The 25,517-nt window shown below is 38.2% G+C and overlaps 1 protein-coding gene across 1 annotated transcript in view; it reads right to left on the bottom strand.

Moving 5' to 3' along the window:
• Positions 1-25,517, bottom strand: part of EYS (eyes shut homolog) — a gene marked incomplete at its 5' end in the record, with an annotated part of 687,713 nt that overhangs the window by 89,024 nt on the left and 573,172 nt on the right. The window contains one exon of the mRNA XM_082048968.1: positions 22,184-22,404. Coding sequence (XP_081905094.1) covers positions 22,184-22,404 — 221 coding nt within the window. The remainder of the gene's footprint in view (positions 1-22,183; positions 22,405-25,517) is intronic.

Here is a 25,517-nt window from a genome sequence, read left to right as displayed (position 1 = left end):
TGTTTCCAGGATGCTTTGCTTCCAATGTTTTGCATGGCGCATAGTAACTGCTAAGACATTGATTCACTACATTGTCAAAAAGTGTGGGAATTCTCTGTTTTCACTTGAGTGGTCTGAAAGTTAGACAGCTAGACCAAGCTAATTATCCACATAGTGACAGTGAAATAGGCAGAAAAGTATTTCTAGAGAAGGATTTATTCAGTACTAAGACATATGCCTAAAAAAAGTGGTGTGTTCTGCCAAAAGTGCCTGCAAGTCTGCACTGACTAGGGAGGGAGCACACAATGCGATTTAGATGAGACATCTTACTTGCTGGGGACTGATGCTGGTATGGTAAATCCCATCCTAGTGGCGCACCTGAAGATTTGAGAAAACAACTCTTATCTGAAATTCAAGATTTAACATCAGGCATAGGCTACTAATGCTAGCTAGTTCTGTACTGATTTTAAAATAAAAATTTTAGGTTTTCTTTTTTACTATTTTAAAAATCAGAGATTCAAAATATTATTGCAAAAGTTTTAAATACAAATTCTAGTGATTACATAAAACACCTAAGGAAGTGTGTGTAGGTAATTTAATAAATTAGCTGCTGCTTAATTCTGGTAAGTATAGCAAGTTAAATGAGAGTATAGCTAAAGACGAAAAAGCTGACATCTTGATAGCTTCAAGTATCTTTCATAATATGACATTCACTATTGTTAATAATTTGCATTTGGATAAACAATGACTTGTATTATGTAAAATATATCATATGAGCTGTTTCATGTGTCTGCCAGAATTATAAAGTCAAAGAACACATGAAATTTGTCACACTTGTCACATTTTTGTTAACATAGTAAATTCCTGCTGAAAAAGGATTCTGTATATTTTAACAATGTGCTATGCCTGACAATTAAAATCAAGAGTTTCAGTAACTGCCCCTGAAGATTTCACAGAAGCAGGTGGCCTTGATCAAACCGGAATGTAGGGGAATGCTTACAGGAAGCTTCCTCTCCCTGGCTTTACAAGAAATCAGACCACATGTTCTACATTTGTACTGATTGTTCCCATAGACGTTTAGGAAGTCTGAGTCAATTTGTTTCTGATGTAAACAGGTGCCATTCCACTGAAATGAATGCTGTCTTATCAACAGTGAACTTGGATCTAGGTATCATAACAACCAAAATACTCTATTTACATCTATCTGTAGAGAACAGTTATGAAATGCAATATAAACCTTCCAACTTCAAGGGAAGGAAGTTAAAGGTGTGATGTAGTCACCAGCACTGCATGGGTCCAGTGCAGGTTTGGGGAGTGTGGTTATGGGGGAATACCTGCAGGAAGAACTTTCTTAGGCGATTCCACCTGATTATATGGAACAATGGATTTTTGGACTGCATCTGGCAAAGTCAAACCTAATAAATAAACAAGAGATTTATAACTTATATCCTCTTTGCATATAAAGGAAGCAAAAGTAGGTAAGCAAAGACACTCCAATCATAAACTACTCTCAGCAATAAAAGGACAAATAGCAAGAAGAAAATATAATTATTAATAAGAACAATAATCATGCAATTTAGTTAGCAAAATAATTGCATTTGTGCTAGGAAAGTGGATATTGGCAGTGGGGAAATTAATGGTCCCTATATATATTAGTATTACATTAAAATGTGAATAATTTAAGCAAAATTTAAGAATTTAAGGAAACAAAAAACAAACAGCATAAGCAGACTATAAAACATGATGTAATAGAAATAACAGATAAATGGTAGAATAGAAAATATGTCTGGAACAGGGATTTTTAAAGGAAAGTATTCTTCAGGAAAAAAGCAGGGACTAGGGGTGGCATTGCCCAGAGGTGTTATGATAGACTATAGCTCTCAGAAAAGGAAAAAAAAAAAAGGTTGGTGATCCCATAATGTAAAATAAACCCTAAAATATGTGGACCTCAATAGATAATTCACTTATTGGCATGCTCAAAATTGCTAAACTGTACAATAACATTGGGTGAGGGTGTGCCTACCTGGCACATGTTCTTGAAAATAACAGCTGATAACAGGGATGCATGTAACAGTATGTGGGCTGGGACACCCAAAGTCACCTGAGTGTTTGTCCCAGACTCAGAATGCCAAGGAGGAACTCCATGACACCATCAACCAGATGAAGCCAAGGAATTGTAAAAAGACTTTTGAAACAAAAGAGTCATCTTGAAATGCAGTGTAGAACCACAGGGTGCTGGGAGAGGTGGGGTCAGGAGCAGTGACCTGCTGGGCACTGCCAGGTATCTCCTGCTGGCATCCCCAGCCCTGCCTGGATGAGGTCTGGCAGCTTCCTGTGGGGCACAGAGCAGCCTGCACCAAGCCAGGGAGCCACGGCGTGGGGGTGGCATGGGAGGACCCGTCCTCAGGGTGAATATGGGGCTGTGTGGGGCACCTGCCCATGCAGGTCCCTCAGCAGGGTACTGGCAGCAGTGGGGGGGACACTCAGCCGGAGCACCCACATCTCCACATGAGGGTCTGCATGCGGGGAACCCACACTCTTCAGTGTTTGTAAAATCCAGACTGCCTGTGAGGGGCTGGATGTGAACACCCTGTCTGCCTGTGTAGATAGGTTATAGAAAGTTGCTTACAAGTTTGTTACAAGTTTATTAACATTCCACAGCCTCTAATACTGTGGTTTATCTGTGGCATTGCTGATACTGATCCTGAATGTTTAGTTCACTTATTGCCACCTAATTAATAAATCAATAATTACTCATCATTAATAAATCAATAAATTACTTCAAATTTAACCCAAATGAATTAAGCAGCCTTTCCCTGTGACAAATACATGTAAAAATTTTAAGACAGGGAAAGAATGGGGGAATGTAACAAGGTGGATGGATGATGGCAGAGCAGTGGATGTGGTCTACCTTGACTTCAGTAAAGCCTTTGACACAGTCTCCCACAGCATCCTTACAGCTAAGTTGAGGAGGTGTGGTCTAGACAACAGAGTAGTGAGGTGGGTTGCAAACTGGCTTAGGGAGAGAAGCCAGAGAGTGGTAGTCAATGGTGCGGAGTCTAGTTGGAGGCCAGTATCTAGTGGAGTGCCTCAGGGGTCAGTGCTGGGGCCAATATTATTCAATATATTCATTAACGATTTGGACGAGGGAATTGAGTGTACTATCAGCAAGTTTGCTGATGACACTAAGCTGGGAGGAGTGGCTGACACGCCAGAAGGCTGTGCTGCCATCCAGCATAACCTGGACAGGCTGGAGAGTTGGGCGGGGAATAACCTAATGAAATTTAACAAGGGCAAGTGTAGAGTCCTGCATCTGGGCAGGAACAACCCCAGGTTCCAGTATAGGTTGGGAGATTACATATTAGAGAGCAGTGTAGGGGAAAGGGACCTGGGGGTCCTGGTGGACAACAGGATGACCATGAGCCGGCACTGTGCCCTTGTGGCCAGGAAGGCCAATGGCATCCTGGGGTGTATTAGAAGGGGGGTGGTTAGTAGATCAAGAGAGGTCCTCCTTCCCCTCTACTCCTCCCTGGTGAGACCACATCTGGAATATTGTGTCCAGTTCTGGGCCCCTCAGTTCAAGAAGGACAGGGAACTGCTGGAGAGGGTCCAGCGTAGGGCAACGAAGATGATTAAGGGAGTGGAGCACCTCCCTTATGAAGAAAGGCTGAGGGAGCTGGGTCTCTTTAGTTTGGAGAAGAGGAGACTAAGGGGGGACCCTATTAAGGTTTATAAATATATAAAGGGTGAGTGCCATGAGGATGGAGCCAGGCTCTTCTCGGTGGCAAACAATGATAGGACAAGGGGTAATGGGATCAAGCTGGAACACAAGAGGTTCCACTTAAATTTGAGAAGAAACTTCTCCTCAGTAAGGGTGACAGAGCACTGGAACAGGCTGCCCAGGGAGGTTGTGGAGTCTCCTTCTCTGGAGACATTCAAAACCCACCTGGACATGTTCCTGTGCAACCTCACCTAGGCGTTCCTGCTCCAGCAGGGGGATTGGACTAGATGATCTTTTGAGGTCCCTTCCAATCCCAAACATACTGTGATACTGTGATACTGTGAACTGCCAGAACTGGCTGCATCTAACTTCTTATACTACATAATTCTAAACATGACAGACTGTTGTGCTTATGTATTTAGGAAACAACTTAGGTTGTCTGAGACAACCTAAAATTTGTCTAAATTGAGAAAATAGGTGTAGACAGAAAAAAATTGCAAATGTGGACATCCAAATAATTATCCATATTGCACTGTGACAGATGTTTCCAGCTGTATCGAACACAGATGAAAGCACTTAATGGCACAAAGTCTGCAGCATTCGGCTGGCTAAAACCAGATGCAAAGGTTGACAGTCATGTTCTCTGTGAAATAAAGGAGAGCCCTAAATTAGAATCTCACTTTTCAGACAGAACTAATTGGTTATTACTTAAGATGCCTGTCCTCTTTCTGATTTTTGAAAAAAGTTATCCCACTTTGCTTTTTTCTTGAAAAATAATTAGAGTCAAAACAGAAAGAACAAGGCAAACATAATGCTGTTTACCAGTAGCTTTGGTGACTGCTTGTAGGAAGGGGTAAATATTCACAGAGGGAAAAAGAGAAACTGTTCTCTCCTCCTTAAAGACAGGCCAAGCCAAACCAGTTCATTTGTTAACTAACATGTTTCCTTGCTCAAACAAGAAGAGTGGAAAGGGAAATAATTTCCTACAGTTCAATGCAAAGAGGGTCATAACACTTCAGGAATTCTATGTGATATCATTGTATCATCTTTCTGTGCTAAAGATCTCTGCAATAGCTGACAGCTTGGTAATAATTAGCTCCTGCCAGAAAGCAGGATGTTAGTGAGGAGGGAAAATGTTAATAATTTATGCAATAGTCAGGATTATTGGCACACTATCATTATAAATAATTGAATCAAGTAAATCTCCTGGTTGTAACATATCCTTGAGATGTTTGGTTCTTGTTCATATTGATGTGGTTCTGGGACACAATATTGATTTAATCATTCTTTTCTATTAAATCAGTGTGGAGGAAACAGGCCAGGTTTATACTCCTCTACATGTTCATTCCAAAACAGGGAGATCTGAAAGCACTTATTTGTATTTGCCCTCTCTGTTTGTACTGCACTTATTCAGAAGTCATTTTTAAACTGGAGTACCAAAACCCTGTACTGCTTAACTGTGAGCTAGTAAGTACACACTCAGCTAACAGTGTGCTGTAAAGAACATATCAAGTCATTGTATTTCAGCAACATTAAATAGCTATTAATGACTAAAATATTGAAGGACAAATGTGACAGAATTGACTATATTAGTTCAGAGCTTACAATCTATCCCTGCTGTTATTAATTGGGCCTGTGCAGATCACTTAGTGACTCTATGGTAAGGGTTGCAAAGTCATCTCAAGATGAAAAGACTTTTTTTTTCAAAGGATGAATTCTCAGACTTCTCAGCAATACGTACACTTACCCATGACTGCTATTGCCAGAGGTAGAACAGGTTTTGCCCTTTTCTTTGTCTCAGAAGCGAGAGGCGAGTGTATTTCTCTTTTCCCCAGTTTCACTTTACACTGACATCCACAGTGACACACGCTGCTAGCAGCAAGCCAGTGGCACCGCAGTAATTTCTCTCCTATGGAGCTATTCATCCAGTGGTCTAAAATGACTCACATAGTGCTTTATTGCTCTGTTTTCTGTCTCTCTTTATAGCACCCTGTCTTTCCCCTTCTAGCTGGTTACACTTCTCTGAAAAGTATAATCAGGCAAAATTTGACAAATTTTTAATCAACATGACTGCAGTGGTTTTGGTGGTATTCCTCCTGCCCCCAGTCTTTACCTTCTGTCAATAGAAACCACTTAATAAGTTCAAGACATTATTATGCACGCTTCTGACTGCAGGTCCTTCATTGATTTCTAAGGATGATCCAGCCAAGTACTGCAATGAAACAAGCATCTTAAAAACTTTTATTAGGTTCTAAATGAGACACGCTTTTTCAGATTTCCCTCCTGTTGCTTTCTGTTCAGGTCTATAATGCAGATCAATACGATCCAGAGTTATCCTGGGTGAAGAAAAAAGTTGTTGAATGTATCCAGCTGTGGGCTTGATTAGATTTTCACTTCACTGGTATAAATCAGAGTAATGCCACATAAAGGCAAGGGAATCTCTGCACTCTAAAATGGTGTAATCTCAGACGTAAAATGAGAACCAAGCTTCATTTTCTTTCTTTTTCTGCTAGCAGTGCTAGCTCGAAATCTTGCATCAGAGGGTGAAGCTCCTTTATGTGTAAACACTGAATTGTACAATTGCTAATTATTAATGATTACAACATTTGGGCAGAGAGGAATATGCCCCTAACATCTGCTGGCAAGAAAGATAATTGGAGATGCTGCCTGAAAGAATATGTACTTCTGCCTCTGTGACTCAGATGCATAATTCCTGTTTGAAGAAAGGTAAGTGTTTCGAAGAAATGCTGGTTAAAGGCTGGTTATAAGGTTGCTCAAACAGAAGGCAGTTCTGATGGATGGCTGGAATATGTTGATTTTATTTCTTTAATAGCATAATGTGTTTCTGTGTTTTATGTTCATTCTGATTTCAAAAATGAAGAAAAGCCTCAAGCATAATTCCTATATTCAAAATGCAGGATAAAATAATGTTTTCTGTACTGTGAATTAAAAGAAGGTAGCAGCGCCATGCAGGTTCTTGCCTATGTGCACACTTCACTGTGCAAGGATACCTTCACGAACACAGCATTTCTACTAAAATACATCATTCACTAAGTCTCTCTGGAGCTACTTACATAAGAAATCCTTTTGGGAGTGAAGAAGCTTGATTGGCCCACATCGAGCACTGTTCTTCAGTGTAGCAGAGAAAGGGAAATGTAATCAGTAAAAGCATAGGAAAAAACTGCCTCTGATACTACAGTAGTAGTGAAAAAAAGAGATACACTTGAATGGAAACAAACAACAACAATTTCCCTTCCTTCCCACACACACAGTATTTTTATGCCAATATTTACTAGGTTAAGCAGTTCAGAACAATTGTAAGCAACCCTGTACTTTCCTTACTGAAAAAGATACTGCAATGAAACACAGAACAAAAAAGGTGAGAGCAGTTGCAGAAAACGGCAACACCACTGTTGGGCATTATTATTCCTGGTCTCCTGACGTCTTCATTTAGAGCATGCTTTTTTTTTTTTACTTAAAAAAAAAATATGCAGAGATAAAAATGCAGTGGAGAGGAGACAAAGAACATCTTAAGCATCTTCAAATAGGTGCAACACACAAAACCAAAATGACTAAATAGGCCTCAACACAGTACTACCTTTTTTTTTTCCTCCACTATTTTTTTTTCTTCCTGGTAAATCTCAGAACATTTCAAACGTTAGCTGACATAAGGATTGTCAGAATCTGAGGTTTTTTCTCCTCTCTGTGAAATATAAACTCTGAAACATTTCAGCCAAGCTACTGCCAGTAGGAAGGTGCTTTTATGAGACAAAAATTGCTTGAATATGCTACTGGGGGATTTACTTTCTCTGTAGTCCCAGTTTTATTTAGATGTCATAAAAAGCTGACAAAACCCAATTACTACTAGCTCTGCAAAGTCCCCCTTTAGCTCACCATTAAGATCTACTGCATTTTGTCCAGAGGGGCTTTAGTGCAAAGTCCATTTCTCTAGCTGGGAGCGGGTGACATTCCAGCTGCAGGTGGCAGCACAACCCACAGATCTTCCATTTCAGAACCTAGCAGAAGATTAAAATAAGCCCAGACACACAGAACAGCGCTTCACTCAGACACAGCAGAACAAAATATGGATGAAAAGGATCTCAGGGTTTTTGTGACCAAGTAAAGGAGTTTTTGAAGAACCTATTTACTTATATTATGAACTTTACTTTTTAATTAATTATTTTAAAATAAATTGTACAAATTAAATATTTTTCTTTACACCAGTGGGTTTTTTTTTTGTTTGTTTGTGTTTGTTGGCTTGTGGTGTTTTTTTTTTTTTTTTTTAGAAAAGGGCTATTTTGCATACACAGGCTCTTGGACAGCGCATAATCGAACATCTGCAGAGTAAAAAACCAAAATTTGACATTAAGAAAGCCTTTCTCATTTCGTCTGCAACTTTATTTTTCTAAATTGGGGTAATCTGTGGTGGCTAAACTCAAGATACTCTGGGTATTATTTTGCGATTGTTGCTAAGGTTGCGGTGTTCTTGTCTAAGGAAGGTTAATCGTACATGTACCTATCTTCTCACTGTAAGATGACAGAACGCGTGGTATGTCAAGGACTTAGAGAAATACACATACATTGACAAAGGTACTAGAAATAAATATCACCTAGTCTAGCCTACAGAAACTGGCTGCAAATTTAAACATCCAGGAGTTAGGAACTGCCCAATTCGTACTGAAAAAACCCCCACCCCAAAATATGGACAAAACCATACTGGGAAACAAAATCATAATATATTTATACATATTCATATGTACCAAATTATCTATGCAAACACTTGTATAATAATGCACAAGTGTTTTTCTAGTACACTAATATTTATCCATAAAAAATGGATCAAATCTCAGGTTTTAACTACAGCAGTTCTCGGCAGAAGAAAGATATGTTCATTTCAATTACCATTTTGTACATATTCTGCACCTAGTGAGATTAGTTCATACCCACAAATGCCATCTTGTTCATATTAAATCACAGCATTTTACCATCCAAGTACAGGACAAACATCCTTTCATTTTAAAACTAAGTATTATAACCCTACATCTGCTTCTAAATAATCAACTCAGCTTTAAAGACCTGTTTGAAAACAAGCAAGCAACTGTCTATAAATAAAAAGAGTGTCCTGATATTGAATCCTACGCCATCTCTGTATTGGCTCTTGCCTTGCAGTAGTTCAAATGCAAAACATGCTCTCCTACAGATGGAATCCACTTGTCCTTGCTATTAAGTGAAACACAGCAGGACTCAGAGAGCATTTGCTAAAGCTGAAAACTGACTTTATAATTTAGCCTTGAATCTTGAGCTGGCATAACTATTACATTATAAATCTGGATGCTGAGTCTCAACACTTGTAAAGCAAATAAAATAAACTCCTGATTGCTTTGTCTTTTTCATTGCAGTTTAAGCATACATAGTAAAGCTAGATTTCAATACTAAAAACATCCTATGTTTGTCCACTCAAAGGATTTCAATGCCTAACAATTAAATAGTTATCTGCCAAGAGTGAAACAAATAAAGTTTGTCCACCTCACCGTTTTCGAAGCAGGGAAAGTAGTAAGGATACTCAAAGCCTGCATCAGTTTTTAAAAAATTCAGTGGCTACATTAATTTACTGTGAAACCAGATGCACGTTTGTACTCTAGCTCCATCATCCCTGCAACAGTGACAAATAAAGGAGCTGTTTTCCAAGGGTCAGGGCAAAGCCCATGTCACACTTCAGCTCTGCTTCCAGGGCTTAAGTGAATCTCAAAGTGGCAAATGTCACCCTGGGGAAGGCAAGGGTGTAAGAATCACACTGACAGAATCAGAAACCAAGGCATAGTACCAGGGAAATGAAATGGATCATAACTCTTGTTTCCATTTAGTCTCCAGGTTGGGGGTGGCATTTAGACTTTCTGCCTACTTGACAGGTTTGGTATTAGTCACCAGGAAGATTTTTTTTTCTGATACTGCCTTTTGGATAAAAGGAGAATAGGGTTGTATCAGGCAGGATCTGAGAGAAAATAAATTTCATCAAATTATCAGCTGTAAGTGTATCATATAATTTGGAGTAAAAGCACCTTATGGGCTGTGTGTCTGGAGAAGCAGAAGGGGAAATTACAGCCCTTTGGCAAACTTTCACCTCACCTTCTCCATGAAATATGAGCCCCCAAAAACATTAAAAAGCTATCCACCTTTACAATACACTATTTTTTGTTAATGGTTCTTAACTCCAAATGATTTTCAGTCAAATTTACCTGAGATTTTTCTGAGATTATCTCCATTACATTAGTGTATTTATCCAGTTAGTGACTCTGACCCATGTAACAGTATAATGAATACTAATGAATGCCAAGAAAAGAATCTGGATTACGTAAAATGACAATATGATGAAAACAAGCTTATCTTGAATTTGGGGATTTAAATCAATCTCTGAATATTCTGGTAGAGTGTGAAGTCCATAATTAATCCCTGAAGGTATCCAGGACAGAGTTTAAATCTGGGTTAATAAACTACTGTTTAGTTTCCACCATAGAAATATACTGCTCTGTTTCTGAAAATGGTTCACAGAATGGAAAAACAGATGAATAATTGAGCAAGTCTGACAACTGAAATATAATGTCATTATACTACCATATCATATACTAGTCCAAAAAATAATAATTCCTGGATATTCTTCATCCTACAGACAGTAGCAGTCTTCATGTTTTACCTGAAGATTTGTGTTCAAAATGCTAACTGTTTATAACTCAAAACCTCTTTTGGTTAAGAATTCTTTTTAAGTTGAATGCCTCTGTTATTGATGCCATACCCTTTTCTAGCATATTTCTGTTTATTTTACAGTTACTTTTTTTTTTTTTTTCCTGGCTTTTCCAGAACCCTGTTGAGAGTAATTCTGAAGAAAATAAATTAATTTAAAGCTCTGAATACTTGCAGAGCTAAGACTGTCACCAAGAAAAAATAGAAAAAAAATGGCGATTTATATGATAAAAATCATGCACCTTGAACAAACGCTGTTGATTTATATTTCATTAGTAATATTTACACAATGTACTCCAATCCACATATCTGTTGGGGATTTTACCTATTTTCTCAGTGTCCTCATCTTTACAAGTGGGGGGAGATACAAAGTAAAACCCATTGCCTTTAGCACCCTCACGAACAATGTGTTATAAAACTGCATAATATAATAAAGACAATTATGAACAAAGGAACAACACGTACAGCACAGCTATACCCACTGTATAATTCAATTGTATATACAGATGTGTTTGTATCTGTGTTTCCAAACAGGTATTTAAATCCCACTTCAGTAATTCCTGATGATTGCAACAAAGATGATGACATGGTAATGTAAGTTATGGGCCTTCACATCCTATTAGCAGCTTCAAAGGCTGCTTGGAAGCAGAAGACAGCTGTCATGGCCAGAGCTTCTGGAACTGAAGGCTTACATACCCCGCTGTAATATTGAGAAAATTTGCAGGAGAATAGAGAGAGGTATCTCTAATGTAAATAAAAGTGCTGCACAGAGGAGACCTTATAACTGGCAGTTTCAATAAGTGTTTTAAAAACCACTCCTGATGATGAGCAACTGTCTTCTGATTGAGACATTTCACGTCGAGGAATTTGTGAGGTGCTCCTGGCCACTGGACATTTTCAGAACTTGACCTCATTTCTGTTACAACCTATTCAGAAATAAGTGTAAAAAGCTGCTATCACTTCTGTATTTTATGTACACACCCAAGTAAAGTATTCCTGCAAGTACTTCATATGTTAATATATATGGAAGTTGTCCAAGTACAGAAATGAGTAGGATGTCCTAGATGCTCATAAGGCCCACTTCAAATGTCACAACCACATTAGAAAATGATATGAAGAAACAGCATGGTTAGTCTTCTATGTAGCTTCTCTTCAGATAAATGAAGTGTTTTCTCAGTCTTCTGTAAAACTCCTGAGTCAATGTCGGAAGAAATCTAGTGCACATGCTGACCTCCAAGCCCGATGAATTTTCCAAAGCACGAAAGAGGGCTAAATTGATGGGCATACTGAGAAGGTGACCTGAATACCAGAGAACACAGCACACCTTACTGACCTTTCATGCCTTGTGGAGTAATACACATCATGGCTTAACTCCCCTGATCCTCTAATTCATACCAACTAAGCACTATCAGACTTTGAAACAGAGAAGAAGAAATACCAGCTGTACTCCTACAAGCACACAAAGAGCGTACTTTAACTGGCTGTGACTAATAAGTCTGGTAATAATACAAACACTATTAAAAAGATGAGTCGTCCCTTAAGGAAACAGTAAGCCTTTTAAAGCTATGCAGGACTTTTTTATTTAGTAATACAGTACTCTAGATAGGTAATTGAACAGTATTGCTACTGAGTAATAGATAAAGGAGACAGACAATAGGTAAGTGTTACTGCAGATAATGACATCAGCTTTCAAGGTGCTGCTGTGAAACAATTCCTACTGCTCCACAACTAGCCTACAGCAACGCTAGATGGCTCCACAGATTATGGAAGATACTAAGGGATCCATATTAAGCCTCGTGTTGACCTCTTCTACTATGATTTCAGGTACTCCAAGGAAGGTCCAGGTGAAGGACAAAAGGATTTTTGTGATTCTAGTGTCCTTTTATCTTCCTGTCTCCTAAGATTTATATTTATAGAGAATCAGTCTTCAAGAACAGTTGTTTCATATGTATTTTTGTCGACACAGTATTTTCTGAGGAGGGATGCACTCAGTCTCTAGCAGGACACAAGATAATTCTTAAACCTCCATGAATAACATATTGAGAGTAATATACAACTAGGGAGATATGTATACACACATTTCCCCAGTTTAAAAAACGAACCAACCAACAACAAAAAACCCCAAAATATCCAACCAAGCAACCAACCAACCAGCAAAAAAAAAAAACCAAACCAAAACATTCCCTCCTTTACAACATGCGGGACTGATATTTAATCTGAAATAACTGGAACCAGTTGTGGGCTATATTGTACAAGTGCCCATGACAATGTGCAGTGAAAAAAACAAAAATGAGGGATTAGTGAGGTTACCTTTCCCTTTGAATAGCCAGCTGGACACTTTGTGGAAACTCTGGGTACAGGAAGAAAATCTCCTCTATTTTCATCTTTTCTGCTACCTACAAGCTAGCTTTTAGCTAGGTTTGGGTAGCTAAAAGAAGCCTAATCTAAATGCATTATATGCATGCATACAGAGCATGAAATTCCCAAGACTATGTGGGTACCACTCTGTATTTATCTGTACATATCATAACAAAGTTGGCTGGTTTTACTAAATCCGAAAAACAAGGATTACTCGTAAAAAAAAAAAAAAAAAAATCCAGCTTCCTGTCTTTCTAAAAATAAAACTTAAAGAAATGTTGTTACTGAGAAAGAAAAAAAGTAACAAACCCAAATTTGGTGACATGGTAACCTTCTGTATCAAGATGATACCTCAAATCCAGAGTTCTCAAATCACATTTGAATATTAAGCAAGTTCTCAAATTCAACAAGATACCAAAGGTAAAGGTTTCTCTAAATCATAATAAAAATCTGTTGTGCTCTGTGACCTCAGATAAACTTTACTCTTTCTTTTAGTGACAAGCCCCATAAAACTGGGATTCAGAACAATTATATTCTCCCCTATTCAATCTCCAGTCAACCATGCTAGTCAGGACTGAAATGTCATAATTTTTTTATCTTTTATATAATTCTCATTGCTTGAAGTTCAGAAGTCTATCACTAGTAGATAGGTGTATATGCTAGGTTAGCAAAAAAGGAACAAATGTTCTAACATTTATTACACATAGTACATTGTTAATCTTCTGCTGTACAAGTCTTGTAATGTTATTGTGATATCTTACAGTAAACAGCTAGAGTATGTAATATGTCCTTACAGAAAACTTATACATTTCACTGGAAGGATTATCTCTGTGGAGTTTTTGAAAATCATTAGTACAAAGAATATGGCACATTTATCATTTTTCATGCACATACTATGTATGTTACAGCTTACAACAAACAGTATGAGCTATAATATTTGTCATGATTTATAGCGGAGTGAAATTCTTGTAAGAATCCATGCACTACTTCTCCAGTTGGAGTGTCTTAAGTATTTCTGTATAGGCTTAAACATCTCACTGGCCTTGGAAAAATTCAGTATTCAATTCATGTTACTGATATGTTGTGTTTTAAAGCTTCTTCAAATCAGCTACCCCTTCTGGAATCAAAACTAACAGAAATTATTTGGTTATGCTGCAATTCTTGAGAATTAGATGAGGTTCTTAAGGACAGATGAGGTTCTTAGGGACATGATTTAGTGACAGTGTTAGGTTAATGGTCGGACTTGATGATCTTGAGGGTCTCTTCCAACCAAAATGATTCTACGATTCTAAAATGTCATTCCATGGTATTTCTGGAAATCGAGTCAAACATTCTGAGGTAAGTGGTATTAAAATGGCACTTAGTGGTATGTCAATACCCACACTAAAATTTTAGCCATGGCAGCTTCTCTGATTCAAATACATTTGAATTGAGATGATGTATAAACACCGAGTTTAACAAATTTTGTGCATAGCTTGCACATTATCTAAGCAGTCAGGAATTTAAAGTCCTATTTATATAAAGATCCTTGGTTTTCCTGCATGACCTATTTTCAGCATGTTACTTTTCATCCTAATCAAATACTGAATCTGTGGATCTCCAAATCAGTCTTCCTAAACAATGGTGTTTGTAAGCATGAATCACAATAACAGCATTTTCTGGAACTGTAAAATGTGAGCATCTTTATTATTGACAGACCTGCCCAAAACCAGCCCCTTAAAAAGAAGCAGGTTGCCTTCTTCATACAAGTCAGTATTACATAAGTGCATACAGTGGAAATTCTGAAAAGATGTGAGAACACACAACTCCCATGTGGAAATCTCCTTTCTTTGCAAATCAACTAAAATAAAAATTAATGCCTTTGGCTTATCTTTCTGCAACAGCTGAATAAAGTGGAACTTAAAACATTAGTTTTGGACTTAATATGGACAATAGTTAACTAGACTTAGATTGTAAAAAAACCCCAAACTAACATGTTTTAAATTCTACATTTGCCTGAGTCTTTTACTCTATAAATCAGATCTATAAAAAGATCCATGACATATTATCTGTCCTGCTATTTCTGATGAGCTGTTTTCTTTCTTACACAGAAACACCTACATCTAAAGCAGTGATAGGAAATCTGTGAGCAATTTTCAAATCTGGCCTGCAATGCTGTTCAGCAGTTTTGAGATGTGCTTCAGTGCTCCTTGGTTTGAAAATGGGCACTTACTCATTCTTGTGTAACAATTTTATATTTAGTTCAACAAACACACAAATCAGATTTTGCAAGCTGGAAGCGAACTGCAGCTCTGTGCTAGAAATGTGAACAAAGCATTTATAAGGGCATAAAAGGCTATCCTTAGAGGAATACATTCAGCCCAAACTTGATATAACATGCATTTTTGGCTTATGGGCACAGGGAAGTACAAGAAGTACCTCTGGCACATGATTTGGGAGAGGTTCGCCATGACTATACTTCAAAATAGAAAATGATGTAAAAACAAGTTGAAAAGAACATTTTAGTGTCACCAAAGTCATCAGTTTGAGCTCCTTTTTTTTTTCTAAAAACAGTCATAGTCATAATGACTTTTCGTACTGTTTGTTTTAATTAACATTGAGGATGTATACTAAAAAGAGACCTCAAAATTAGTTAAGTCACTTCACTTGATCTCTTCAGTATCTGCAATATATGGAAATCTATCACTTAACCAAGTTCAACTATAAAATTTCCTTTAACATAGAAGAAAGCTAGCCTAGAACTTTTTTTTTTTTTTTTAAAGGCATTGAAAAGCTTATCCAATGAACTTCAGGAAACAGTTGGAGTGGAATATTTCATTTGGTGATCAGTTCCTTAAGGTATAAGAATTGTGTGATGCCCCAGCATGCAGAAAACAGACAGTTTTCAGAATATGATTTAAAAAATGACTTTCCCTGTTTACAGCTGAAAAAGGTACCATCCAAATGAGACCTATAAATCTAGCAAGGTATTTCTTACATTATCAAGGGATGAAAACTGAAAAATTACATTCCTTGTGTATTTTTGGTGATTACAGCATTCATGACAGTTGAAGCCTGAAGATAAGTGTCTCTCTATTGAAATTTATTGCTAATTGAGTTTGATTTTTCAGTCTTGGTTAATTGATTAACATTAATGGACCCATCTGCTGCACCAATACATGAGGAACAACAACAGAAAGAATAATCACTGTGAGAATAGTTTGAGACACTGGAAACATGATTGTTTGTGGGAGCAATTAACTTTGGGATTGCACTCTGCACTATAAAAACTAAGCTTGTCTATGTTTACATTTTATCAAGTCTTTGTATAGTTTAAAACAAATGTATTAATCAACCACTACTACTGTAGTGGCTGACACAATTGTCAAATCATCGGTGAAGTAATTTTATGAGTTTATTTCCCACACACAGATGTGCCTTCTTAATTAACACTAAGCTTAGTTTACAACATCTGGCTCATATGATCAGGGGGCCACACAGAATATTGAGAGCTTCCTAGGTTAATCTTTCCATGCCCTTTTCAAGAACATGCTTTAAAATCTGATTAGCTTTGAAATCACAAAATTAATCATAGAGCTATAGGACACTGAAACCCTAAATTTACTGAACAGTTGTCATTTTTTCCTCTGAAACAAACCACCCTCTTGAATTCTACAATAGCACGGATTTAAAGGGCAGTAAAACAGTTAGTGAACTTGCAAAAGTACTTCTAAAAGCAGTAGAGCATTCACAGAGGAGAGAGAGTACTTTGGTTTTAAAAACTAATAAAATAATGGCTATGTAGAGAATCAGAAATTTAGATTTGCACTGGACCACTCATCTGATACAGTATATGTTTAAATACTCTTGAAACAGAATGGCTTTTTTTTTAGTTAAAATATAAATGGAACCTACATAAACTTTTTTTTTTTTTTTTTAAATTAAAGTGGAGCAGATCTTAACTTAAAAAGAAGGAAAACAACTAGACATTTGCAATTCCACAATATGACATATTCAGTAGTTTCACAGCAAAATGGTGATTGTGCAGCCTGTCCCCAGCACCACAGCCAGGCCCAGACATCCTTGCGCTGTGTCTGACCCTGGTTCCCCTCACTGGGCTTGTTCCTGATGCCTCACCAGTGGTCCAATGTCCCAGCCCAGTCTCAGCTTGCCACCATCCCCAGGGAGGTGCCAGCTGTCCTGCTTCTAGCTGGGCTGGTGGGACAGGCCCTGGCTGCTGGACTGTGTCCTGATGGACCCCTGGGGAGCACCTGATGCAATCAGGGATCTGCTAGCCCCTGCTGCATCCTGAAATTTTGTGTCTGAAGACTAGGTGTACAGGAATCCCTGTCTCTTGCTACCATAAATACAGATAAAACATTTTTTATTCCAAATAAATTTATTCAGCATGATTACTCTAATTAATAGAATGAACACAATAGGATTTTTTTCTGATTAAGAGAAAAGGCAAGCAACTTTCCTTTAAGAACAACTGTAAAAAATGTCTCTACGAAACACACCTGTCTATGCCCAGCACTATGTGTGATGAGACCCAGTGTTCATTATAAAGCACGTCTAAGATATTTGCTATGTAATACTTTATGGCCTTTCAGAAGCAAAAGCTCTAATGAGTTGCTAAGCACTTGAATAAAATACAATTTTTTTTTTTTTTTTCCCACTAAACAGTGTATTTGAAACAACTGGCAAAATCTTAAGTCAATAATGGTTTTATATGGATTGTCAAACTGTTGTTTTCTTAATCTGATTTTTTTTAATACAGCTAAGATTTTTTTCAGTAATAAATACTCAAATTGACAATTAATGAGGTAGATGGGAATATTTTAACACTATAGATTACTTATGGCTCTCATTGGCTGCGGTCTCATGAATATCACACAGAATCACAGAATTGACTGGGTTGGAAAAGACCTCAGAGATCATCGAGTCCAACCCTTGGTCCAACTCTAGTCCGTTTATTAGATCATGGCACTAAGTGCCATGTCCAATCTCAGTTTAAAAACCTCCAGGGACGGCGAGTCCACCACCTCCCTGGGCAGGCCATTCCAATGCCTGACCACTCTCTCTGTAAAGAATTTCTTTCTAATATCCAGCCTAAATTTCCCCTGGCAGAGTTTAAGCCCATGCCCCCTTGTCCTATTGCTAACTGCCTGGGAGAAGAGACCAATCCCCACCTGGCTATAACTTCCCTTCAGGTAGTTATAGAGAGTGATGAGGTCACCTCTAAGCCTCCTCTTCTCTAGACTAAACAACCCCAGCTCCCTCAGCCTCTCCCCATAGGTCTTATGCTCAAGTCCCTTCACAATAAATTCATTATCTGAAGATAACACAGTTGTATAGTCCACATGCACCACCTGAACACCAGGATTGAAGCCTGGAAACTTTTCCCCATAAACTATAGAGAAAATGTCCACTTCTGGCTTATCAATTCTCCTGCTCCACAAATGATGTGGTGTGAACCACTACAGTCTGATGACCAAGTAATTAATCAAATTGTCGCTAGGATAAACCAACCAATAAATTAAAGTGGTGGGAGGGGAGAAACTCAAATATTTCAGCTACAAGAGGTACAAAAGAATGTTGCAACCAAAGCAATGAAGGAAGAAGGTGACAACAAGCTCAAGACACTTAAAACTGGTCCATTTACTGAATAGAGCTTGTTACGTTACACACATTTACTAAACAGACTCCTAGTATTAGCAGGCACTGCTGGAAAGCAGTACAGGAAAAGTCTATAGCACAGAATCTGTTACCATTCCTTTTGAGAGATGCTTTACCCACTGAGGCACTGGACTTAGGTCTTAAGACAACAGATTCAGAGAAACAGACTATGCAGAGTGTTCAGGTCCAGATGAAAGAGGTTCTGGGGCCAGACCTGCCAAGGCCAATCAGGAGGCATGCAATTCATTGTTTTCCCTTGTCTCCTCAATCTGAGCAACCCTGTTCAAGATGGAATTGGTGTACAGCAAACTGAAGCATTCTCCAAAGAGGTTTCTGATCCTGGCATTCTGTCAGGCAAAGTCAGTGTAAATCACCTGCTAGTATTGCTGAAAAATGGCTGCTAGCATGGGCAAATTTACATCCCCACTTGCTCCTGTTTACATCCTCTATGAAGAAATTGGTGCAGATGCATAGATGACCTCTCAAGAAGTGAATCTTTTAGATCTGTCACACTTCCCAGAAAAGCAGAAGTGATTTGATTGATTACATGTTACACATTGATGAAGCAATCTGTTCTCACGTATGTGTGTAACTGTCCAAGAAAGAGAATGCTGTGCACACTGTGGACAAAATGAAGCTTCAGGACTATGGGATACAGGAATTGCTCCTCTAAAGACTACTACCTAGTAACCCATCCAAGTGAAACCTCCAAATCCTGAGAGGCAACTTGTTGTGATAGTTTCTATTAACAGTCTTGACATCTAAAATGAATGATCAGCCTCTGAAAAAGTGAATTCTATTCTGCGAAGTGAACAGTACGAAATCACACCTGTAGAACCTGGACATGAAACGTGGCATCAAGATCTTCCTACCAAGGTGAAACTTACTGAATGTGGATGGTTTGTGAACTGGCTGAAGAATGTATATGCATACATATGAGAATCAGCAAACTAGGTGAGAAGGGAAAAAATGACCTCCCTTTACCCACTCATTCTTTCTAATGCATCCCAGTATGCTGCTTCCTTTCTTTGTCACACCCATGGTCAGCTAGGTGTCCACAAGAACTGACAAGTATTTTTCTGCAAAGTTCTTGCCAGCCAGTCAATCTCCAGTCTATATTACTGCCCAGGTGCAAGACTGTATTGACCTTTGTTGAACAATATGAGACTCCTGTTTGCTCATCTCTCCAGTCTGTCAAGGTCCCTCTGAATGGCAGCAGACCCACCAACAGCAGCAACAATCATTCCTGCTTGCCTTGTATTTATCCCTTGTTTCTGAGGTGCACTCTGTTCCATCTTACAGGTCATTAACGAAGATAAATGTTATTGGCTCTAGTATTGAGACTTGTGTCACCCTGCTAGTGAATCGCTTCCATCTGGAATTTGTGTCGCCAACCCTCTGGGTGTTTTTAGTCTGCCTTTCAGCCAGTTTCCAGATCACCTCACTGTGCACTTATCCAGCCAGTACTTAATCAGTTTGTCACTAAAGATGGTATGGGTGGCAGTTTTGATGCCTTACTAAAGTTAAGTAAACAACATCCAGTGCTCTCCTCTCATCCCTCAAGCCAGCCATCTCACTGTGGAATGCTATCAGGTTGGTTAAGCACAATTTTCTCTTCATAAATCCATGGTGACCACTCCAAACAACTTCCCTCTCATTCATGTGTTTGGAAACAGTTTCCAGGATAATTTGCTTTATCAGCTTCTCAAAGATCAAGGTGAGGTTAACTATGCTGTAGTTTCTCAGATTCTTCATCTTGCCCTTCTTGAAGGTAGTCTTCTAGTCCTTGGGAACCTCTCCCAATCACCTCAATCTTATCAGGATCTTGCTATGACATCAGATGGCTCCCTCAGCACCCATATATGAAACCCATCATGTCCCATGGACTCGAAGTGTCCAGTTGGTTTAAATGTTCCCTAATCTGATCCTCATCCATCAAAAGTAAATCTTCCTTGCTCAAAACTTTCTCCTATAGGTCTGAGAGGAACAGGATTCCTGAAAGCCAGTCTTATCAATAAGCACTGAGGCAAAGAAGGGACTGAGTATTTTAGTCTTTTCTGGATGTTTAGTCAGCAGAATACCTGTCCCATTCAGCAGCAAACCCACATTTTTCCAATCTTTGTTTTGCTGCTAATGCACTTGTAGAAGCATTTGTTTTTGCTCTGCATGTCCCCTGACAGATTAATCTCCAGATGGACCTTGGTTTTCCTAATGTCATAGCTGCATATTTGGACATTTTTTCTATTTCCTTCCAGGTCACCTGGCCATGCTTCTACCTCTTGTGTGCTTCCTTTTGATGTTTGAGTTTTGTCAGGAGCACCTTGTTCATCCATGTGGGCTTCCTGCCACTTAATTTCCTGCTCATTGCAATGGATCATTCTTGGGCTTGGAGGAAGTGATCCCTGAAAATCAGTTGGCTGTTGTAGAAAATCATGAAAATCATGCTTCTGTAGAGCTGCTTATCCCTGTTTTGCACATGCACAGTCTTCCATGACTCTGGGCACAGGAGCAGCGACCCATTTCAGAACAAAAGCATTTCTGAAAAGGGCTGAGGCCAGCATTTGGAAAGCAGAAAGACAGGAAACAAATCCAATGGTCATGAATTATTCAGGACCCAAGCTTTAAATGAGACCATATTCCATTATAGTGGATGACGGGCCAATCAGTAGAATGACAGAGATACAGCAAGGAACAACAGAGGAAAAATAGACTCATTCCTCCCAAGTACACATGCAGTTTTACCAGTCTGGTAGGCAAATTGTGTATATTACCATAAAGTTGCCTGTTCTTATTTGTGCTCTACTCAAACAAGGCTTAGAGATCAAAAACCTGTTTGGTGTTCTTTCTGTGCTCATACCAGCTAAGAGGGGCAGAGAAGCACCTCAAAACTTTGATTCAGGTTCTCCTCAACCTAAGAAACACACAGTGGTTCAAAGCTTTAAAAGAACTTTAGACTATGTTCTGTTCAGCATTTGCCTTGAAGCTGAAGTACAATTTTTAAAGCAGACATGGCAGACACTTTATGCACTCTATGCATTTTAAAAAGAAAAGGGGTTGCTAAGTGTTGAGTCCCTTAGACAATTATTAAGTTACTATGGCTTAAAATATAACTGTGCTCCGAATGAACCATTATTCAATTGAACCATCATCTGCCGTGCTTTTAGCCCATGTCTTCTTTTCAATCCCTTTCCTCCTTTCAGCATGATGCACTTCAACTTCCAAAGGATCTTTGACAACACTTCTTCACACATGCTGAAGGTGCTGACTTGTTAGTGTTTCAGAGCATGATGACAAAGGTCTGTGCTATGTACCCAGGAGCACACCATGAAGATATATGAGGGTACAAGGACTAGTAAGATACAGAGTCATTAGACAGAAGAAAGAGATCTTATATGTTTCTGTCCAAACTATCTATATAGTCTGATTTAGTCACTGAGCCTTGTAGGGGAACTGATTTAGTTGATCATAAAAGAATTCTGGCAGCAACCCAATATGCATGCGGTGTGGGCAATGTAATTACATTTTATATCTCTTTTCATGTAAGCAAATAAGGTATAAAATCTCTCTGGTTAGGCATGAAGATGTTACATTTTCTATTTAATATAATCAGGACAAAAGATTGGTGATTACTTCATTACATAGAAAATTATAGTAATTGCTCATTAAGAATGAACCCACCGGCCACAGAGTGTAAACAGATGATAAAATGATTGAAGAGGTAACTCTTACCTAGTGCAGGTCCCACCATTGCGACATGGATGATAATCACATATCGGAACATTGCAATTCTCAATGTTTCTCCCTCCAAGAGCCTCATCTATGATAAACAACTCTTTGTTGTTAACTTGAAAATCCCTAATGCATCCTTTATAGCCAACTATCTGCCCAGCACATCGATTAACCTCTTCATAAACAGGAACATTTCCAAGGAAGATTGATCCAAAGGCCATCTGCAGAAACAAGAAGAGAATCATGAGAAAAGAATGTGATTTGTGACGTTACTGTAAATAATGAATGAATAATAACTAGAGATAAAAGAAATTGTCATTACCTGAAGCTTACAAAAAACTATGATACTTGCTGATGGGATTATTTTTTTAAATGTCATTCTCTTTAAAAAAAACAAAACAAAACAAAACATACAAAGAGAGTGGTTTAATGTATTTCCAGATCTTCAAACATGTAAGACAACATACATTGCATGAAACACAACTTGGAATTCCCAGTCTTAACTGCAATGAAAATGGTAAGGTTTTCTCTTCGTTTGCCTCATTCTGTTCAAGGTTGAGGGTTTGTGCAGGAACACAGGAGAGGCTGTAGACTTGAAGATAAAGCTTTTCTTTAGGATATGGAAACTACAGAACCCCAAGGCAAGAGAAATACAGAGACAAGATTTTACTCTTTTTGAGTGAATGATAGAAAACAAACCACTATACTGAAGCCGAGGGGAAAAGGGGAAGTTTTAGGTAGTGAATTCTAAAGCCAAAAATTCCTAGAACATCCTTATAAAGGTGCCAAATAAACATCTGCAACTATTTCATACTGAGACCGACCAAACCATATTAGCAGTTGGTCTGGTATTTCCTGTGCTGCCTGACTGAGGAGTCAAATCCTTGACCATTAGAGGCAAAGGATCTGTGACTCATGTAGCACCGTGAATTCCACCCATCAAACTGATGCCTGACTTTCTGGAGTTCTGACATAGGGTTCACCATTTCTAAATTCCTTTGCTAAATGTGTGTCACTAGGAATTAAAAAAATCCTATTTTTTCATAAATGTCTCACATTGTGATGCATTTATTTGCATGGTACCATAAATCCAGAAAGTGGGTGAAACTTAGTCAATTCAAGTCAAGTAGGAATAAACCAATGGAATAAAAAGTATTTCACAGCATGTGTAAAACAAAGAGATAATTTGTGAGGAGACAATTTATAGTGAAGGGGCCCTTCGCTATCTTATTCAGCCATCAACTGTAAAGAACTAGGAACATGAGGAAAACATCACATTGATTTATCTGGAATTCACACATCCATATGATATTGTTTTACTGTTTCCTGTATTGCTTTTATCAGTCCTGGAGCTATGTTGCTGAAAACTGCAAGTGAAATTTGGAGATACAATGAACACGAATACCTCCAGATATTCCTTTACTTGCAATGTGTTTCATTTAGAAGGGAAAGATAAAAAACCGTACTTCTTTTAGAGTATGGATAAAACTAAATCAGATTTTTCATGCGGAAGGAATTCAAAGACATCAGCTCAGCACTTGTCGAATTAATTTCATATCACTTGACTTTATCCCCTTTCAAACAAAGCTATAAACCACTGTAGTTACAGGCAAGATTTGTAAGTAGTGTTTGCAGACAGACATTTTCTCTCTGCTTGTGAACCTGTTACAAGAATTAAACAGAGCACTGGGCTGGAATGTAAACTGTCTATGATTAAGAAAAGATTTTTAACACTTCTCTTGTGATGCAATCTTTTTATTAGTGGGCTTATTTTACAAAAGCACTGACCCTGGAGGCAGATCCAATGTACCACAGAAAAACTTCAGTAGGTTCTGCCCAGTTTCTCACATCAATGGATTTTATCATAATATGTCAGATGTTTAAGCTCATGCTAGTACACCATAATACACATTTATTTCTGTATAGGTCCTATTCTGAATTTAACTGACTTAACCATATTTTATGGAAGGACACAGGAGGAATTCCTGTAGATCTTGTTAATAACATAACAGACTTAATATAATGTTATATTAACATTATGTTAACTTCTGTAATACTCATGCTTAGCTTTTCAAATACTAATTTGAAAATATCCTTCTTCACTTGGAGCCTGAGTGCTAAGGATTAGCTTGGCCAGTAATGGGAAGAAATTCATCAGTCCTCCTCAAGATAAGAAATTTCTCTTTTTCTTTCTTCGCTTGTGTCCTTTTCAAAGAAAATAGGGGCTCTAGGAGACTGGGAGTAGTTCTGTAAAGTGTAATGGTTAGTCATGAGGATATGACATTCACACTACATACCATGCAAGTTGTTATTCTGGCTTAAATATTAGATGGCGCTATGAAATACCTATTAGTGTCTACATCATATTTCATGCACTGATTGAGAGCATCTTTTGTGCTGTTTTATCCTAGAAGAGTTCAGCTGTCACACTCCAGGATTGCTCTGCAACAGGAACCGAAGTGTAGTAAGTGGGGACAATCAGAACATTCACTTTAAAAGTCCACTCATGATCTGAACCAAAACTTAACTGTCGACCCCACAAAAAGAAGCCGAGAAGAGTTATGGACTCTTTTAGGAACCAAAGAAATTTCCTAATGAAGAGTAGAAATATTCTGATGTGTGATCCTGGTGCATAACATCAAAGGCAGCTAGCTGCAAGTTCTTTATGACTAAGGTATTGTTGGCTTCTCTATATAATTAAGTACTGATGGGTCAAGATTCTCTGTGCAGAAGCTGCCAATAGTGTTATCTTTACATTCTGACAGAGTTCTGAACCTCAAACATAAAGAGAGAGAAAAAGGACTCTTCTGCAGCAGAATGTCAGGAAGCTATGAACAACTGATGGGGCTAATAGCAATCTCTAATGCAAGTTGTTTGTATCAGACTGAACAAACACCTAGATACAAGCTGGCCTATTGCCCACTTAGAGTCTTCTGATGCGATTTTCAAAATGGAGACAGTCATTTTTACAATACTATTCATAAATGAAGTCCTAGCAACAAGTCACACCAGGTTAAATCATTGATGATTCTTAACTGCCCTCCACTGCACAGTGTGGCTTGCAAATAAAAAGTAACCAGAAATACTGCTTAACAGTATCTGAATTGCTTCTAATAACACCATGGTCTAGTTAAATGACATTGCTAAGATATTATCTTTCCTCTTGCAGTACCAGTGTCCTTTTCAATGGACTTTAGGCAGTTGAAGCAGAATTTTCAGAGTCAGGTAACATGAAGAAATTAATGAAAATACTGTGGATGCTTGATGTGAAAAGATATATTAAAGAAAAATTAAGTACATATAATGTTATCTGTGGAGGAACCACATTTCCTAC

This window comes from Streptopelia decaocto (assembly GCF_964273445.1).
Source record: "Streptopelia decaocto genome assembly, chromosome: 3".
NCBI lineage: Eukaryota > Metazoa > Chordata > Aves > Columbiformes > Columbidae > Streptopelia > Streptopelia decaocto.
This window is presented reverse-complemented; position numbering and strand designations above follow the sequence as displayed.